This window comes from Hydractinia symbiolongicarpus, chromosome 7 (genome assembly GCF_029227915.1).
Source record: "Hydractinia symbiolongicarpus strain clone_291-10 chromosome 7, HSymV2.1, whole genome shotgun sequence".
Lineage (NCBI taxonomy): Eukaryota > Metazoa > Cnidaria > Hydrozoa > Anthoathecata > Hydractiniidae > Hydractinia > Hydractinia symbiolongicarpus.
Genome location: NC_079881.1, coordinates 7,013,988 through 7,034,619, shown reverse-complemented (window position 1 = coordinate 7,034,619; position 20,632 = coordinate 7,013,988). Strand labels below are relative to the sequence as shown.

Genomic DNA, 20,632 nt, shown 5'->3' with positions numbered 1-20,632 from the left:
AATAAAATTATAAATACCTTTAGAAAATAAAAAGGCAAAAATTTCCAAACTTTTATCTATTTTTTAGATTTATAATCCACAATAGTCACCGTTTTGCAGTAGCATTTCTTCTTCATTTTCTTCCTATGCGCTCAAAAGGTTCTTAAATATTCTCAAAAAACAGTTCTTATTTCATTACATCTAATGGTTACCTGCGAGCAATAGGGACTTCCTTTCAGCTTGTTAAAAAAAGTTGTTAAAATTTTTAAACTGGTTGTTTAGAAGGTTTCAACCTCAATAATATTATTAATTAAATTTACCACGTGTTGCAAATCACTTAAAATATAATGTTCATTAAAGCAAATAATGTCTCCAATATAACTGCAAGTTTTTATGTCATTAGCGTCCACTGATAGCTCAGTTGGTAGAGCGGAGGACTGTAGATGATATTGACAGTTATCCTTAGGTCGCTGGTTCAAATCCGGCTCGGTGGAAATAATTTTCTGGTCAGTAATAATTTTGTTGTGTAGATGAAAGTGCTTTTGTTTCATCTTTGAAGTATGGTTCTTTTATTTTGCGAAAGCAAAGTATAAACATCTTGTTATTGAAATCAACGTTTGTCTTCGCTTTGTATTGCATCTTCCAAAATAAATAAACAGGGTTTCACCGCCTTTTAAAAGCCCTAAAATTTCCTGGTTTCCAAAAAAATTCCAAAAATGTCCTAAATTTTCCGGGAACATCCATTTGTCCCACTCAATTTTTATAATGGATTCTTGTTCAGGAATGTAAGTCCAAAATATTTATATTCTGCATGAATCAGCTAATGTGGAAATGAACAACCTCGTTACCAGGGCATTTTGCCTTGTTGGTGAATTTGACTTCGTAATAACAGCTCAGGGGCCACAAGAACCTGTGGACAATGTTGGGAAATGAAATCTCGTCAATCCAATTTTGTGTTCTTTGTTCAATGCCTTGATTTTTATGCTTCTAAGTTTCACACTTTTACTAATTCAAATTCTCCTATAAAATATTCTAAAAGTTTGTATTGCTTTTCCTGCTAATCGAAAAAAGCCTCTAACTATCGTTCAGAATCACAGCGAACCCTCATCATCAAACCAACAAACCCATTTTCATATTTTTCTTGTTATAAAAGGGTTGCCTGCGGTTAGATTTGAAAGGCTCTTCATGAAATTTTTAAAATATTGTACTGTAAAATGTTTTGTATAAGTCAGTAGCATTCCAAGATGATCTGCTTTTGATTATTTTATACAATGTCCTAGTTTTAAAGTAAATAAAGTCCTCGAGAACAAATTTGATAGCAGCAGATCTACTTGTTTCTTTTTTATAAGTTTTCGGCCTGAAGTGTATCTTGTTGAGTAGGTTGGTAAAAGTTGTAGTGATGCGTTTCTCTGCTAATTTGATAATTAAGCCACGCAGAACGAACCGCGTTATTGATTTAATAGGGTTCCGCATTGACATTTTAATGTTTGCGTCAGAGTTTTCCTGACAATTATGAAAATAATAATTATTTGCAATTACATCGTGTAGAAAATGCAAAAACATATTTTCAGATATATAATTGGAGTAATAATATGTTCGTGGAAAGTCAAATATGTATGCACGCCTGGTTAGAGACATAGTTCGTAGATTGATTCTATATATTTTTTATATATTTTTTGTTCCCTAAAAAAACGCCCACGAGCGTCAAGGGGCGGTAAAAGCGAATGGCGCAAGTTATTTGAACAACATTAGACATATAAACCTGAATGTTAACATTTTAAGTCCATTATAATATCCATATACCAAAATGCTAAAAATAATTGGAAGGGAGCCTTTCAAAATGGGCGTCGTAAACCACCTGCTGTGAATTTTTAGATTTCTTTTCCATATTTCTGATCCAAAATGATAAAAGTCAGCTACCTAGAGTTTCAGGGTAATACCATTTATGGCTTCAGAGTTATTAACGAAAGCAGGCCAGGTAGGGCATGTTTGCCTGAATAGGGTTAAGCGGCTTTTTCTGCTCCCATATTGTGCCAAAACCTGAGGATGCGTGTGAAAATATAAGGTGAGCTGCTTAATTCGAAGGGTAGAACGGCAAAAAAAGTTTTCAAATTTGACCTCAGCAGATTGGCTTAAAATACAAGAATTCATTAAATTTGCGAATTTAGTAAACAAACAATATAAAAGATGTGAAAACATAAAAATAAAATAGTCCTACAAAAACAAAGTATTTAGAAGAGCAAAAAATCAAAAACAAACTTCCTAACTTTAACACCACCAGTTTTAATCCAAAAATGGCTTTTGTCAGTGTAGCTTTGATTGCTCCATGTTCGACAGAGAATTTCTTCTTACAAATCAAGCTTCGTCATTGGTCTTCTACGCGCGGTTATAACAAAGTCGATAAAATGATATCGGGTTTGTTATTTGTAACTTGAAGATTTTTTGCGTGGTTAATATGATCGGTTTTTAATAATAGAAATACATCAAAAGAGCAAAAGTTACTGTACATCTGTTTCATCTCATCTATTAAATAAATTAATACTACCGGCTTTAATACTGCGCGGTCTGGGCTCTAGAAAAACGCTTGTATTGGAAAGTTGAGCGAAAAAGCAAAAAATTTGGAAAAAACCTACAGACCCTTTTTCGTATTACGAAAGAATTCGTTGTGAGGAAGTCACCAAGAAGCTGAATTGGGCTATCGAGTCAAACAACAACAAACTAAAACTTGTCTCTCCAAGCGCCTAATTAGTACCCAGACTGCACTGTATGGAAGCCAGCAATTACATACTGCAACATTAAAAATAAAACATGCAATTTAATAAACACTGCGTGCGCTATAATAAATATTTTAAAGCTTCCTGCAGCAAAACTCGAAATTTAGGCCTGTCGTTTTTAATAGGTTGTTTTCTAAGCAATAAAGATTTTATTATAAATTATAACTTGAAAATAAAAAAATAACATAATTGGAAAATCTTATACGATGTTACATGACGTTCTGGCGTTATAAAATCTTTCACTGTCTTATCACAAATTTTCTGTTTACAAACTCTCCGACTTTCTCAGGAGGAAAGATACTTCTCAATATGCTATACGTATTTTTTAATCAAAGAAAATTGTTAATAAGAAACTAGACGCTGGAGCTTCTAAAAATAAGAAACTTGCAGTACTAAATGTTTTAGACTTAAAAAATTAAGTACCGGAGAAACATGATACACGAAGTGAAGTTATAACAAAATTAAAAACATCTACTTTTACCGCTATTTCTTATAAGTAAAATCATACTTTTATATATTGCTGGATTAAGCTTAGATACGAATATCATTTTGTTATACGCATGCGCAGATAAGCGTAAATTTCTAAAAATAAACTCCTCTTTCTACTAAAAAATATTTTTTGAGGTTATTTTGTAATCACCTTTTCACGCGCTTTTTATTTAACAGGCTCTCGTGAAAGTTGCTCTAGTCTATAATAGCATACACATCCGCGCAAGATCTACCTGCATTATCATGCTCAAACATGTCTAATTTGTCTTCAACATACCAAATCTTAAAAACATCATTAACCGTAACCTTTCTAGTATAATCACTGAATATGATGAAAGATGAATCGCTATTAAATCCTGGAAGTTTATATTTGTTATCTTTGATTTCTTCTTTGGGAAATACGATGTTATCCATGACGTCTGTGATCACGGTTTTGATGCTATCTTTGTCAACAAAACATCCCCATTTAGAACCAACACTACTTCTGTCGGCTGCGCAATTCAGTGTCGCTTCACCTTTATGTTGAAGCTTTAATTTTTTGAGTGTACCATTATGACGAATTTGAAATAAACCGTAGCGGTCATTTTTAGCTTCAAAGCAGACATTCACAGCTTGTAACTTCCAATCTATAAACACAATCATCATAATCACTGTTAATATAAACTTCAACGAACACATTTTAACGTAATAGAAAATTGGACGAGTTTGGCGGGACTCTACCAGCATGGAGTTAAACGATTTGGATATCATGGACAGTAGAGTAAAAAGAGAAAGTTAGGCTTTTAATAGTTTTGAGTTCAGAACCATTCGTTTTGGGCTGATGTCACATAAACAGTGCTTCTATCGGCTCATTTGTATTTACACCAATTTCAAATTGAACGACACACCTCCGCAATAACAAACAGGATCAATTCCACACAAACGTTTGCAAACGCCATTTCGACAACAATCTTTTGTTTTGCAAAATACTGGATCGAGCTAAAAAAAGTATAAAGCATCAAAGACATAAATAATCCCTGCTGATTCTGTTACAACATTCTCGCAAATCAAATAAAACGTTTGTTCTGATTGGAGTTATTTCTATAGTCCTATTATTTCAAAACAACCTGTATGTATTCCAACATATTTTCTCAATTTTGTTTATATAGAAACCGATTCTGGAGAAAACCCTTGCGTGGTCCTACGCCTAATATATCTGATTGGCTACATGATGAACGATTTAAATGTAAACGTTGCATGATTTTAAAATCGTGGCAGCTCACTGTATGTCTTGCCTTGTGGTTTTTATGTACAGTAGGTTTTCAAATTGCATGAACACTTAATGTTTCAACAGGTAAGCGACAGGAGCAATTATTTGATCTACTCCCATACACATATTTTGTTGTCACGTACGGGCTGGTCGAAAATAATCTACGACGTTCTGTTGACGAGTACGTTTTGATACCTAGTCTCATATCAGTAAAATTAAAGTGCCTGCATAAACTGCACAAAAAACAAACGATTTACGGATGATTTACCTCGAATGTCTCTAGGCTACCCTCTTCTATTTGAGTTTCCTCATACCCCTCGCTTCCCGTCCTGATTAATTTCCAACACTTTCCCAGACTCTTATCACCTTTCAGCTCTTTAAAGAAGACATGTACGCAATTTTCATCATTTTGACATTTCAATATGCAAGATGTTCTCGACTGATTTTCCATGCTATTCCATTTTCTATTTTCAGGGAGACTTTCAACTACTTTTGATATGTAAACTTGTGATTCCACATAAATAAAAGCTACTGTAACTATAGCAACAAGTAATAAGATAATATTTTTGAGCATGGTAACTTCATAAAGCCAAGGTTTTTATTCTTCCAACATATAAAAAAAATATTTTTTCTACATGTTATATTTTCTGTAAGTTTTGTGCTTTTATTAACTTGCTGTACACACAAACAATAATAAAATATAAAATATAATAAAATATAAAATGCAGCATTTATATAGTTCTACTGGGTCATAGCTACGTGACATAAACGAATACATTGATACTTCTACGTGTTATGGGTAAATCCATATGAAAGTATCATTTCAAACCTCAATAGTTATTAATTAATATCAAATGACGTTATTAAGGCGTACTAAAACTAAATTTGCACGAAAACTTGTTGAACCCTTAATTTTAAGAATAAAGTTGATGATTCATATCTTCTAACGTAGAAGGATCAACCATAGTAGGGTTCGTTGTAACACCAAGAAATTAAATTTCCGTCTCGTTTTTATTTTTTATATAGTATTTATTTTTAGGCATTTTTTAAAGATCAAAGACACTGTTATTTTTTAGATATTTGAGAAAGTATAGTGAAAGAGTATGAAATGTGTTTCTTTTTGACAATTTTAATAATTATGTTGATGACAACACTGTTAGCGATATACCTAACACATGTTACATTTTCGCGACGTGCTAATACTTGATTACAGAACTGGCTGCCATCTAAACTGCAGGACAACAACCCGAAAAGACACAATTTAAACTTGTTTTAGATTTGTTTCATTTCTGTTGTGTGATTTTTAATTATTCTAATAGGAGTGGCGCTTGATTTTAATGATAGCCAAAAAAAGTTTTGTCATTCATACAAGTCATGGAAACATAATAAAAAAGGGTTTATGCCGTCGACACTAAAATGGCGACGGGGACTAATCGAGTTTAAACTATTACGTAAGATTTTGATATGTTGAACTTTTTGTAATAATATTAAAAGAAAAGATGCCAATAAATGGCACACCAAACAACCATGTTTTACCAAAATTGGACATTTTATGGTTGTAAAATTGTTTTAAGAGCGGTCCATTCGGTCGCCTTCCCTGTCAAGGCTTAATGGATACGCTCATACACATAAGAATCATCAATGAATTTAAAACAAAAAAAAACAAGCGCCGCATAGTTAAAGGTTCAAACCAAATAATGATTTTAGGAACAGCTAATAGTTGAAACAGATATCACAAAGTTACTTCAGGAGTTTGTTTTTTTCTACAATTTTAGCTCATACAGAATAGCAGTAAAAACTACCATGTCTTATGAGGACATATATTTACGTTATAATAGATATTTTAAAAAGTTTTTATTGAAAATTAATAGCGCATCACCCAACCTCGTCCTCAAGGTTTTGTGACACCTGAGCCGTTATTACGGTATCATTTTCATCAACAACTCACAATGCAAACACCGTCACAAACAGACAAAGGAACAAAAAGCTATTATTATAGAGATGCTACTCGATAACCCTCGTGGAAATATCCACTTAGTCAGAAAAACAATGAATTTTTTTATTTGTAATTGGATGACCTCAACAATGACCCGTCGTTTCTCCCCAAAAATATGTTGTAGAAACTTTTTTACCAATTACCTCTATTTTGTAGGGCTTGAAACACTGATGAAGAAAATGTATAGGAATTTGTGTTCTTGACAAACGGTTAAGGAGATCTAACGGTTTAAATTTATTTTTGCTAACGGAAGCAAGGACACACTAAAGCACAAACAATTTTTTGGAAATTTTTTATTTTCAACGCTGACCAAGAAAATGTATGGAATCATGAAAAAGTTTTGATTAACGGTTCCAAGGATATTATTACGAACTTTTGATGAACTGTTGCTGATATATTGGGGTCTAAATGTTCTTGCTCACGTTATCAAGCCTTCTGTTCCAAAAGGAGTGGGTTGTCCCAGATTTTAAGAATTGGTCCAATTTTTGTCCAAGGTGACTTCTTTTATTTCCGCTTGTTTCCAAGTTATGAGGGCAATAACTTCCCGAATTAAATTAAGTTTTTAACATCATGTGAGGCCTGCATTTTACGGCGACCTTAAAAACAAATGAAAACAAATCCACTATGCCTGTCACAAACACAGCGTAATAATTTCGTCAGTGTATAAGAAATGTTGAGCACAGAGAAGCGAAGACGAAATGTCTTTTCATTTTACTAAGAAGGCTAATTTGGATTCCAAGGTCTGTAGCGTTGATGATCTTCCGCATATCAAAAAACGCCAGAGGCTCTTGGATCGAGGTTGTACATAAACTTGCGCGTAGTTAGTAGCAAATGATCAGCGTGACAAATGACAACGCTTTGCCAAGTTTCAGCACCGCCAACAAAAATTTAACTATGTGTAAAAAGCGGCAGATAGATTCCCCAAATTAAGACTAGGTCGAAATTTCTACGTTGCAGTTTGTATATTTAAAACAACATTTCTGCAGTTAAATGTTGCCGAAATCCGCATTGATACCACCCATGCCAACAAATCTAACATACAGTCGATAGAATAATGAAAATATGCACAAAATGTTGGTTTGTGCAAGAATATACCTAAAACAGCATAATTTTATAATTAACAAGGAAAATCTGAGCTTAAGAATATATTTTGCAAAATTATTTTCAGCTAAACTTTATTTGAACGGGATCTCAGATTATTTTTCATTTAAAGCACGTAAGAGTATTTAAGGTTGCATGAACATCAATTTTACCCTTTTCTATTGCTAATAGATTTTAGCAGCAAAGAACGCATTTAAACTGTATCTTAGATCATTATTTCACTAGTTCAAAAGCCTCGCAGAACAATCCACTTAGGCAGAAAAACAAGTGAAAAGACAGGACGCTTTAGAATATGTAGCAAAACCCTGTTGGAGGCTTTTACTACAGGTATAGGGTGTATCACAAATCTAATGAGGCACTTACACTGATAAAGCCTTTTCGGCATTTATAAAAAGGCTGAGCCCTAAAGTGCAAATAAACCGAGCTCTACATCACAAAGGAGTACCTCTGCAGTATAAAGTAAATCCAGTGAAACATCCTTCAAAATAAAACTTTTCCACATCTTTAGATATTGCGCCATCATAGCAAAATCATTTTGGACGGCTTTGTTTTTATCATTCGGAATAAGTTTGTGGCTAAGATCGAAAATTGATAGGCACCCAGTGGGACACTTATTACAGGTAAATCATATCGTACAACGATTAGAGAATACTTACATCAGTGGGCTTCATTAGGTGTATTAGGCTTTTTGAAGAACCTTATGCCAACGTTGATTCAAATATCCTACAGGCTGTAAACACAAAGTTAATTGCGGTTAAATAAGTAAACCCTACGTATCAAAAGTTAGCCGAGACTGCTGTCTCGTTGAATCGATAAATTTTAGACTTTTGCTAAAGTTTTCATCATAGTAAAAGTTGTAGTTACCTAACTGCATTTATCCTAAGAAAGATTAGCTGACTACAGCTGATTTTTTGGATGCTCCCTCAAAATCTACTTTCGCGGTCGCCTGAAAATTAGTTTGTTTATGAATAATATGTGGCTAAAAACGTGTTAAAATATTAATCCTCACATCCAAAAAGGACCTTCAAAATGGCTACAAAACTTTATACTGTGAACTCAAACGGAGTAAATGTTACAAAAGATTGAAGGAATATAAGCCACTATTTGAGCTTACAAGCAGAAAGTCGGATTTGCAATACAGATTTAAAACATCTCTATGTGTTTTTCTATACTTTGGGTTTATGTAAACTAATCATCACATTAAAGTTGAATATGAAACCATTTAGAACCATAGATACATAGATAACCACATGAAAACCAAAATAGTGCTAAGTCTCCTGCTTTGTAGGTTTTCTAACTGAAATATAACAACATAACTGCAACGTCATGAAGATAGACCAAAAGTTCTCAAACAAAACTCCAAGCGCACTAACGATCACTGAAAACGCAATAGATGCCCAACCGAAGTTATAACTCCATCCGAATTCACCTTCGCCTATTGTGTGTAGTGATCGTTTTTTATATATCAATATCGCTGTCAACATGAATCCAGATGTACCTAGCAACAGATTGCACGTTGCCGTAGCGCGTTTTTCCTTCACAATGGCGATCAATGCTATTAAAACAGCAAATAAATTACAAATGCAGGCCATCACGGAGAACACCCTCACAGCCTTTATCCACCCTCCTGTCGCGTCAGCAGTATACATACACGCCTTTAAGTTACATTTTACCCATAAACCTTCGCTGTCTTTCTCAAGACGGTGCAACCAATTATTACCACATACAGAAGTTAATGTTAATGATAGAACGAATAGAGAACCAATCAGTAAAAAACCTTTAGTTCGGCTCATGACCAATGCTTTGTTATTTGTTACATGCTTTCCATGTCTTTTAAAAGGACTGTTCATGGAGAGAAAAAAAGATTGATTTCTTCAGTGCAAAGTATTTTAATCTAAAACAGAAAGGTGTGATGGAAGAACGTTTAAAATGTGAAGAAAAAAAATAACAAGAAAGTAACAAGAATAAAAAAAATTGCAAATCTTTTTGTTCAATTAGCAGATAGCTAACTGTTGTATGGCAACATGTAAATGAAGTATAGAATTTTCAGAAACTATGTTTGAAAAATATAATTGATTTGATATACAACATGAATAATTAGAACTAAGCTCTCTATATTCTTAACGACAAAGAAAATAATTTGAAATTTCAACCTAAACCGCTACGGTCACCGGTCATACACTACTAAGACTTGCCCTAAACAAATCATTCCAGAGTATGATACCTAGTTACTAACTAGTAACACTGGTGGCAAAGATAGCTAACTTATTCACAAGGTAAATTCACATTTGTTTGTCTTTAATATTGTCATTTTAAATCGTTTTCTGTTTTTATTCGATGCAATTACCAGTAATACGCAAAACCATCGCATGTATTAAAAAAAGTATTCTCATTTACATAACGAATAGTTTTAGCTGCATAGTGTGAACAGAAACCATATTCTGTACGAGATTTGGTTCTAGACATCAGTCATCACCTTGTAAGATTGATCTGATAAGTTTACGTTAGACGACCGTTCAAGTTTATATTCATGACCTATCTCTATAGTTATGCAATTAGCTCACATTTGAAGCTCCACCAATCTGTAATCCAACTTGCTACTCCTGTTCTTTATTGAGCAGCAATCTGTTTAAAAAACCATGAAAATCCTGAATTAGACGCAACTGCATCTTTGATATGAAACAACCGAGTTACTACGAATGTACATTAACAGAACTATTTCTTTATTTTTTTTGGCTAAGCAATTAAATATGATATCTTTTTCACACCTTCTTGCATTCTTATCCGTGTAAATACAATAACCATAGCTTCACAACTATTACCATTACTATTCTTTTTATATTTATATTTATTTGTATTTTTAATTGTCATTGTTTTGTTGTGTTTTCTTTATTTTGCAGCAACGGAATTAATTTCGGACTAACTAGCCATCTCAAATGTTATCTACATTCACGCTTAATAGCCCATTAACTCTTGCGAAGGTCCAACTTTTAATATAAGGCCGTAAAAAATTAAAGGGTCTAAAAATACCAATATGATTGAGAAGGGATTCTGATTTTTCAGATAAATTATTTCTGTTAATTCTTTTTACTAAACGTAGAGAATGACGTTGTTATATGATAAATGCTTATAATTCTCTAAAACGTTTCATTTTTAAAAAAAGCCTCTCATAGAAAGGAGGAGCATAACGGAGAGAGGACATTTAAATAGAAATTTATTGCAAAACAATTCTTGCAAATAAGCTAGAAGTTTAGTGTCGCAGTTTCAACTTGAAAAAGCTATGAGGTCAAGGTTGGTAACTGGTTTCTTCCATGAGAATACACGAAAAGTTTAATCATCTGCAGTTAGATTTAATAAAGTGTCCAGATGCAGTTTCAACTATGTCTGGAGGAGAACTACCGCAATGCAGAGACTAATCAGAAGAGTTGCCATTACAAACGTGTTGTGCCGTACCACTTTTGTTCTACCTTATGGGAACAAATTACTTCCCGACATTGTTTTTAAAAAGAACTTTGTAGACCTTATTTTTGAAAAGTCTAGCCAAGTGTGCAAAAATAAGTTTCGCAGAAAAATTTGTTGGTCGTGAAGATTTTTTCCGAAAAATCTTACATTTCTTGCATTCGCAAAATGTTTTATTTCTTTGCACTTTAATGTCTTGTAAGACTCCAAAACCAATGGTTTTTTGTTGACCATTTGAAAATACCATTTTTAATTCTAAAAGTTGCGCAAACTACTGCTTTTGTTTAAAGTGGTGACTAAATCACTGCTTTCTGGGACGACGTACACATTAATTCACCACAGACTAATGACTGGTTCATCATAATAACTGAATCTTTAGTTTGTTCAAAAACATATCCTGCAAATCTCGGAAATATGTAGTTATTTGTAAAATCTTCTTCCGCAAAATAACTATTTTAGGAAAACTCCTCCTCAAATTTTTATTCCACGAATATTTTTCCTATTTAAAAACATCACGAGTTTGTTGGGTGTTTTATTTTTTAATGACGCACGCAAAGAATTCTTGTTTCTATTTCATGATTGTTGCTGCGATAGTTATGTGGTTAAGCGGTAAGTTAGACGTGACTTTTATTGGCAGCGATCGTAAGGTATGGTATACACGGCGAAAGTTTTAAGTAAGTAGAAATTATCCCATTTTGTCTCCATCTATAAATTTACCAACCGTAACAAAATTGACCTTAGGTAATTAGTGTTCTTTTTACAGAAAAACAAAAGCAAACAAAAAATTACGTGCTTTCAAACAATATTATTCTACCATTGAGTACATAAAGAAAATATCTTAACATCTGTCAATGACAATTGGCAGGAATATAGCAAAGCTTGAAAGAAAATGATTCGTAGTGATAACATTCTTTGTGACTTGTGATCGTGACTTTCTGGGAACCCGTGTGTGTGTGCCACTTGATCTACATTAGAAACAAAAATTTTCGGACAGAGAAACTTTCGGATTATTTTTTGTCCGAAAATTTTTCGTCGAAAATTTGTGTCTGCCGAAAGATTTTTTAAAAAAGGCCAGTGCATAGAGATTATATATAGGGTAATTAGAAATTAATAAAAACTGCAGTTTTTGAACTTATTATTTTTGTTATTTTCACATTTGGCTGAGGCTTTATCTATAAAGTTGGGTCCCGAAAACCCTTTTTCAGATCTTTATTGTATATATGTACACCTTAAATGCTTCTAACCTTCCTTTTGTGTCATTTCCCATAATCATTTGAAGTTTGGTTAAAATTTGTTCAAAAGACCTACCATTACATTTTTTGATTTTATAAATGCCCAAATATATAATATAAAAAATTGTGTCCATAAGTTTTTCCGCCGAAAATTTTTGTTCTTAATGTATTATGATTTCATCAGTTTAATTAAATTGTCTTCGCCTTGAGTCTTAAGCCTACATAATATAACCATTTGGGACAATGCGTAAAGTCATTAAGAATAAAACTGAGAAAGGAATGTTTCGGTGGATCAATTTTTGAAACAAATAAGGATTTTAAATGAAAAATTGCTAAATAAGAAAATATATAGGTTATTAAGTTTTAGCCTATTGGAAGAAGCGCTGGAAGTTTGCTGTCCCGTAAATTACACATATTCGTTGATGAGCAACTTAACTTTTGACCTGGTCCTTGAGCTACTAAAAAATCGCCTTAAATCTGATAGAAAAGTTGTTAAAAGGTTATCAGTTATCATGAGATAGGTTATCAGATCAGATTATCAAAACAGGATACCAAGAATTACCAATGTTTACCAACAAATTTTGTCAAAATGTTACTCAAACTAAATAATAACTTGATTTTAATCGAGACAAACGACTGTTCCATATATAATTAAAAATGATTATCTTATTGAACACGTAAGAAGGTAAACATAATGAATGTATAATGAAATGAATAAAATAATGAAATCCTCATAAAATATTATCAAATATTATATTATTAAAATATTATTAAATCGCAACTTAAACAAATATATATACTTGTATCTAATATTGTTTATACTCAAAGGTGATTTAAAAGCGATTGGTTATAAAAAATAAAACATAAAATTTTAAAAGAGGTGTTTTTTTAAGTTTATGCTTATTTGAAATAAGAAAAATGCATATTACTTTCTACGACCATTTGGTACAAATTAATACATCTGATGAGTTGATTCGCTTTAAACTCGCCTTTAGACAGGAAAGGATGGCAACAAGATGAGACAAATTAAACCAAAGATATAACAGTGTTAAGACTCGACACAAACTTTTGCAGGAGGGTAGGGTTGTTGAAAAACTTGTGATTAAGTCATCTACTGTAGGCAATAAATTACATGACAATACTTTTAATGCAAAGCCTACAAAACATTTTAAGCAAGTCCTTGATATCTCATCTGTTATATGTAGTTGAGCTAAGAAGAAAAGTTTTAAACTTAAATTCTCTAAATGGCCACTACATGTAGAGCTATGACCGAAGGGGACGAAATCAATGGAAGGAAATAAAAGAATTCAGAATTAATAATTTGAGAATATAGCTACCTTGTGTCTGCAAACATAAATTCCACATTTATTAAACAAGGATGGATATTCGCAATTTTTCTGTAAATTCAATAGGTTTCAATTTTCAACCTCAATATGAGTCTGCATATCCAAAATTTTTCATTTCGCATTTTATATAATTTTCGAGGTTCGCAAACACTGATTTCGCATTCCCTGTATAACAATCCCTTCCTAAAAATTTTCTATAATTTGACAGCAGCCTTAAAGGTATGTCTACTGATTTCCGTGTACGTGACGAGGATTTTCGCAAGTCGTGTTGGCATGCACCATCACACGTCTTTCACCTAGAACGTCTAATCTTTCGATTATACTATGTGATTGTTTTTTAAATGTCCGGATAAATAATGTCGCATTCTCTAGATGTCAAAATCGTAAAAGAATATGTGATGTTAAGTGAAATAAAGAATACAACCTCACCTGTCAATTTCATCTATATATTTCTTCTTACAGATTATATTTTTGAATTTGAACTACCACTGCTGTTTACAGATACAGGTAATATCAGTTATTATCAGTCTAGAAAACTTTCCCTGAAATTTCTTACGAATTTGCTCCAAAGCAACTTAAGTTTGAAATTGGTGGTGCATGTTTTTATCTTCCGCAGGTTTAGTCATATGTTCTATAGATGTTTTTAATCTTACTTAAGCAAAGTGAATTTGCTTTGCAGTCTATGGACCTGCCAAGACTCTAGAGAGTGAGACACAATTTAACTTTTTTCAATAGACATATTTTTAAGACCAGAACAATATCTCGACATATGGGGAAGACTAGTCATTCCATTCGGAATGACTAGTCTTCCCCATATATCTTCGTATAGTTTCGATCTAAAACTGAAGTGGTTAGAACAAAGTTTTCTTAGGCAGGAGATTCCTCGTGATTTTAAAACTACTTGGGAATCCAAAAAGCTCTCGATTCAACATCGTCCCTAACGCAAGATTATATACTCCGTTTCTATTATGACGGTTTAGGCTTGTGAATATTACGACGTTACGATATTCTAATGAAAACACTTTTTGACTCATTTCGTTACACAACGTGATATTTAACCAGGAGACCCAGTATAGTTTTACCACTGGGAAATTGAAATATAAATCGAAAAATTACGCTGGGTCTCGAACGATTTTTCTGAGGTCAGAATACTGGTCTCGAACGACTTTTCTGTAGTTAGAATACTGGCTGTGCTTGTTGATTAGTTAATTCAATTTTTCTCTGTTCACGTGGTCAATATTGGAAAAACCTTTTTTTGAGCCTGAATGGCCTCACTTAACTGAACAAATATAATTAATTCCTATATTTTAAAGAGAGTAAAATGTGGCCACGCCGACTTAGTACTCATTGGTTAATTGTAATTTTGGGTTTGCTTTGAGGCAGATTTGAATTTTAGGGATTTGCTCTGATATTTGTTTGCGTCTAAGCTTCGTTTGAGATAAACTGAGTTTGATAACCTCGAAGTTTAGTTAACTAGACTATAGAATTTGAATTTAATTTGACCATTTTATGTTTGTGCAAATTTTCTGGCACTACCGTATGTATAATTATTGTTCTCAGGAATAACCGAAACATTGCATACAACAAAGTTTTGTGAAAGTTCCATACTTGCCACTTTCATTCTTTCTTTGCCAAGTTTACGTTTCCAGCTTTCTGGTCTTTATAATATTTTATAAGTAGTTATTTAAACCCATGGAAAAATCAACTTCATATTTTAAAAAGAAAATATTGTGCTTCTTGCTTGATCATATCAGTAAAAATTAACGTTTTGAACCAAAACCCGTGGCGGAATTCACTGGCATGTTTCTTATCACAAAATTATTTGTTGTCAATTTCATTAAAAAGACACAAACAATCATTTAGAAATTTTGAACGAAATAGACAACAATAATAACTACGTTAATTGCCTGTGACTTGCACAATAATTTATAACAAAGCACTCGTCACGGTAAATTTAAAGTAGCAACTATCACAAATCACTTTATCTTATCACATGACTTGTTCTAGCCAAATAAAATTGTAAGCAAAAACTGTGATATAATACAGAACATTTTTATAGGGGGGATGTTTTATAGACGTTTTTAAAGATAATTGTAAAAAATATGATAAACTTTGCATGTTACAGACACACACACAGAGTTTCGTATTACCATAGGTGATCAAAAATTTACCCTTTACCCCAAAATGTAGGGTTCCTGCATCCCAGTATTGATTTTCCTGTATGCCTATTTAAAAGCACAAACTTTCAAGAGCAAATAGTTCGCGAGTGGCTAAATTTAACATGGGTGATTTATTCGTCAATAAATAACTCCTCTCATCCCAAACAAAAATAAAATAACTTTGTTTTTGTGCATAATACTTCGCAAAGATATATATTTTAGCAAAAGGCTTTTTAGAATTTCCAATTAACTTTTGCAAAAGCATCGAAATTTGCAAAATTTACAAACGTTTGTGTTTTTAATGTAGTCATATGCCAGTTTGAAGTGCATACATGAGATTGTACTGACTGCGTATTTACATGCAGTATTTTACCATACCATTAAGTTTGGCAAGAGACCTGTCACAGGTTCTTCCTTCCATACGAATAAAAGGGCCCAAGAAACAGTTCAGGTAAATCGAGATTACATTCATGAATCTTGCTTTCGACGTGCAAGAAATAATATGAATTTTACAACAGAGCTCGTTAATATTAACTTTATATGAATTTTTTGTTGAGAAATAGAAACATATTTTTTAGTACAAAAATTTGGGGGACTAAAAAAACTACATTCAGCAAAATTTATCAATGGAATTAAACATTTTCAAAGTAAAGACAACAAAAAAGCCTTTAATTAAATTTAATTATACTTGACAGCTGTTGTTGCAGCCTTGAATGTTATTATGTGCAATATTGTTGTATGCTTTTCAGCCCCTAACATCTCGACTGATGTTAGTCCTAATACGGCTTTCCCTAACTCGATAATGTAATCTTTACGTCGAATTTAAAACGAGGCACGTATGCACACAATAAAAAACAACAGCGCAGCGACAGTACGTGATAGCTGTATTTTTGAAGTTGGACTTGTTTACAAGCCACAACAGGAACAAAAAATGTCTTGTTCTTCACAAACAACTGTTCCTGTAAAAGTGATATCTGGAGGACGTTCTATGTATTGCTGTGTTCCAGAATGGAAAAGCTTTTCTACGATTAAAAGAAACAAAAGACAAATACTGGACTGTTTTCGTTTCCAAATAAAGACATCAAGCACGAAATACACAGAGCTTGGTGGAAAGAAATTTGCAAAGATAGAAGAAGATGTGGTGCTGATAATTTTTAAATTAATAAGTACACAAAAGTCGGTGAATTTCATTTTAAACCAGAGGAAATTCGAGTGAGTCTTGAAAGGGGAATAAAGACATTAAAACCAGGAATAGCTCCTAGTGTATTTTCATTTAAAACACCACAAATGAAAAAGACAAGAAAATCCCCATGTAAGCGTTTCAGATTATTCTTAGCCACCGACAGTGAAAATGAAGATTTGGATGATGACCATGATGGCCAAGATATTTTAACAATAGAGGCAGATGAAAAATGTACAAACTGTGACATGCTGAGTTCAGAAAAATTATTAATGGAACAAAAATTAAATTTATGCAATTAGAAATGCAAGCAACTGACATTGGAAAATGAAGAGTTGGAATTAATAAACAAAAATTTAAAAAGTCCATTGTTTACTTATGATAATATCAAAGTCAACAGCAATTATTTCAAATTATTCACTGGACTGAAGAAAAAAAAGTTTGAGATATTGTTTAATTATTTGGATCTAGGCTTGGCTTGTGACAACGTTATGTACCATCACCCAGAGAGTAAAAAAGTTGAAGAAAATCTGCCAGAAGATTTATTGCCATCTCCTTCGTTTCTTACACCTGAGTCCGACCCTGGTCCAAGTTAAAATTTTAAAATACGGACTCTTTAAAATTTAAAAAAACAGCCTACGTCGCCCTAGCTTAGAGTAACGCCTTCGGTTCATGTTAACGGGTTAGTAAAGCGTTACAGAGAAATAAAATACCGGCCTGACTGAAAGACTAAATCTGTTATTTAAATATAGTGTCATTTCATAGTGTCATTTTTCTGTTGGGTCCTCTTTTAATGCAGTATTTTTGAATACAAGTTGTGTGATATGGCCATGAACTGTTGTGAGAAAACGTTTACGGTACTTTCACCAGTCCGTGAAGTAATAGAAATTTTTTACATATAACTTTTTTTTTATTCTAGTGACATTAAAATCATTTTTTATTGTGTGTAAAAAATTGTTGCCATTTTATCTCACAAGCGTCAAGGTTGTAGCAACAATCATAAAAAGGGTTCATTTTGTACTATACATGACGTCAATAACAACTCGAATAACGTCATTAATAATATTTTTACCTGGGATGTGCTCGTATTAAGATATTATGCAGTTTTATAAAGTTTTCATGGCTTAGTCATAAGTAAATTAACAAATAACGTAGGTGGGTGGGCGGTTTTGATGATGAAAAAACTCACCAAAATCTCAGTTTAAATAATAACACTAACATTATTCATTTTATACTTGCGTATACGTATTGCGTATACGTGCGTTTTCGCATAAAAGTTTCAGTTAACTCACGTTCGACCTGTTAAAAAACCGAAAAATAACATTTCACTGAATGTTGAAGTTCACACAAAACTGTATAGGTAAACCGTCAAGAGGTAGATTTCGTATTTTGTAATTTTTGATTTCGAGATAAACAAAAAAAAAATGCTGTGTTTCTGCGCCTCATTTCCAGCGCCTCGTTTCATTTACTTACCCCCTCTCCGTTTTAAATCTCTGAAAACTACGGTAATCATTTGAATACAACTTTTAAGAATGTCTGCAGTAAAAATGTAAACAACGGCAGTTTATTCATTACTATGACTTTGTATTGGTCAACAACTAAAAAACAAAACAGAAAATATCAATGCCGTTAAGGAGATTTTTACGGAGCAATTTTCCTTGAAAAGTTAAGCATGTAGTATCAGTTAAACTTTTAATAATGTCTATCGCAAATCAAATAGCAAAGCGCAAGGCAATGTTACTTCTGTTTACAATTTTGAATATTTTTTAATTACAAATCAACCAGAGCTCCTTAAAATTATGTTTCTTAAAATACCCCTCGTGTAAACATGCCTTTACACTTTGAGGTGAACCTAAATATACTTTGTTCCGTTGCACGAGTGTTTATTGACGCAAAAAAATCCACCAAAACGTAGAAAAACAAAGCAATTATAGATTTATTCAAAGTAAGCAAAAAACGTGCAGTCAATCACGTTTGTTGGACATGCGCTCTCTGTAGAAGAGATACTCTTGCATCGTGCGAGTTTTCATGTTTTTTTACTTGATCATAGCATAACTTTTGTATTAAAGCATGTCTCTCGATACTTCGAGTGGTAATGCAGCAATTTTAACTGTTTCGTTTTAGGATGAACCTTGATCAGCGCGAAATATTTCTTTCTGAATCAAATGTGTGCTCAAAAGATTTTAATCAAAAGAGTTCTCCATTATATTGCGCACGCCCCGGTGTAATAAAACGTAATACATTCAGTGGTGAACAGCAGAAGATTTTAAAAGCTTATTGTGTTAGAGAAAAACAGCAAAGTTGTATTAAAGAAAAAGAAGATATTGAAAGTATGGATACAGCATCAAGGGCACTCAACGATGTTGGTCTCTGTGTCATTGACAATTTTTTACCAGAAGCTATCGCAAAAAAGATAAACGAAGAGGCGATTGATCTGCATTCGACGCCAGGCGTATTTTACGAAGCGTTGAGTTTTTCTTGTAAGAGGGTTTGTAACAGGTACAGAAGTGATCGAATATGTTGGATCTCTGGACGGGAGCCAAGCTGTAAGCATTTAAAAATACTCATTGACTCACTCACCCAAACTATTACAATGCTAGTGCAGCAGAATAACTTACAAGACCAGGAGGCAATAGTTACACATAAATCCCATTTACAAGTTTCTTGCAACCCTGCTAATAGTTTTGGATACTTGAAACATGTTGATAATCCAGATAATAATGGCAGATTGATCACGGCTGTATATTATGCCAATGAGAATTATAATAGAGATAAAGATGGCGGGATTACTCGATTTTACGTTCAAAGAAAATGTAAATATTTTGATGTAGAGCCAAAGTTTAATCGCGCTGTCATTCACTGGTCGGATGATCGTATCGCCAGCCGGACTTTTACATCGTCGCGTGACATATTCTCCTTTACGAGCTGGTTTTTCGGGATTTCCAAAATTTCGTTCAACAATAAAAACGGGATTTTTAAGCAGAGGAAAAGAAAACACATGGAAAATGGTAGAAGGATAAAATCAGATCACAAGGTTTCGGTTTTCGCGAGAAAAAAATAATCGACGTATTGATAACCAATAAATAATTGGTAATGGTTATTACTTATTATCAATTTCTCTTTTCTTTCAATTAAAAAAAGCAAAAGCAGTTTCTTGTTTTTAATAGTTTTGTTTCGTATTGATTTTAAAGCAACGAAGCTTAAACGTATTTTTTGCATGAAACAGAACACTTTCTTCCCTTAGTTTAATTTTTATCTTGTGTGTCGATTTTCGCACGCGCTCCTCTAGCACGTGATAGCTCATCATTTTTTATAAAGTAAAAGTCAGTACGTAGCAAAATTGCTAGAAATAGATTTTAAATAAATCTTTATTTATTATAATTAAGTTATTGTATATATCTTATTTATTCGTTTCAGAAATTCTTTAAGTTTACTATCTTAATTTATTTTTCACATTGTTTTTATTTTTTCAATAAAATAATGTTAACACTAGGGCGGCATCTAGATGAACTCGTGAACTTTAGGGCGGGGAGTAGAAACCCTATTGGGTTGTTTGGCAGATTTGCAGTGCGCACTTTCCACGTGTTAATTGCGTTAAATTACTTCTTTGACAATTACATGACCGAAAGTACTAACTTAAATACAAGAATGATCTTCGTAATTATACC

General features: G+C 32.9%; 1 protein-coding gene and 1 non-coding gene across 2 annotated transcripts; both read left to right on the top strand.

Moving 5' to 3' along the window:
- Positions 1-385: 385 nt before the first annotated feature.
- Trnay-gua (transfer RNA tyrosine (anticodon GUA)) lies at positions 386-473 on the top strand. The gene is given in 2 exon segments: positions 386-422; positions 438-473. It is a non-coding gene; the product is annotated as a tRNA-Tyr (tRNA).
- An 18,510-nt stretch (positions 474-18,983) lies between these two features.
- LOC130649122 (prolyl hydroxylase EGLN3-like) lies at positions 18,984-20,632 on the top strand. The gene has a single exon (XM_057455338.1). It carries the CDS (start codon positions 19,090-19,092, stop codon positions 20,023-20,025), a length of 936 nt encoding a protein of 311 aa, XP_057311321.1. The 5' UTR covers positions 18,984-19,089; the 3' UTR covers positions 20,026-20,632.

Excerpts from the sequence above, each read along its gene's own strand:
- LOC130649122 (XM_057455338.1), top strand. The coding sequence starts at position 19,090 with ATGAACCTTGATCAGCGCGAAATATTTCTTTCTGAATCAAATGTGTGC.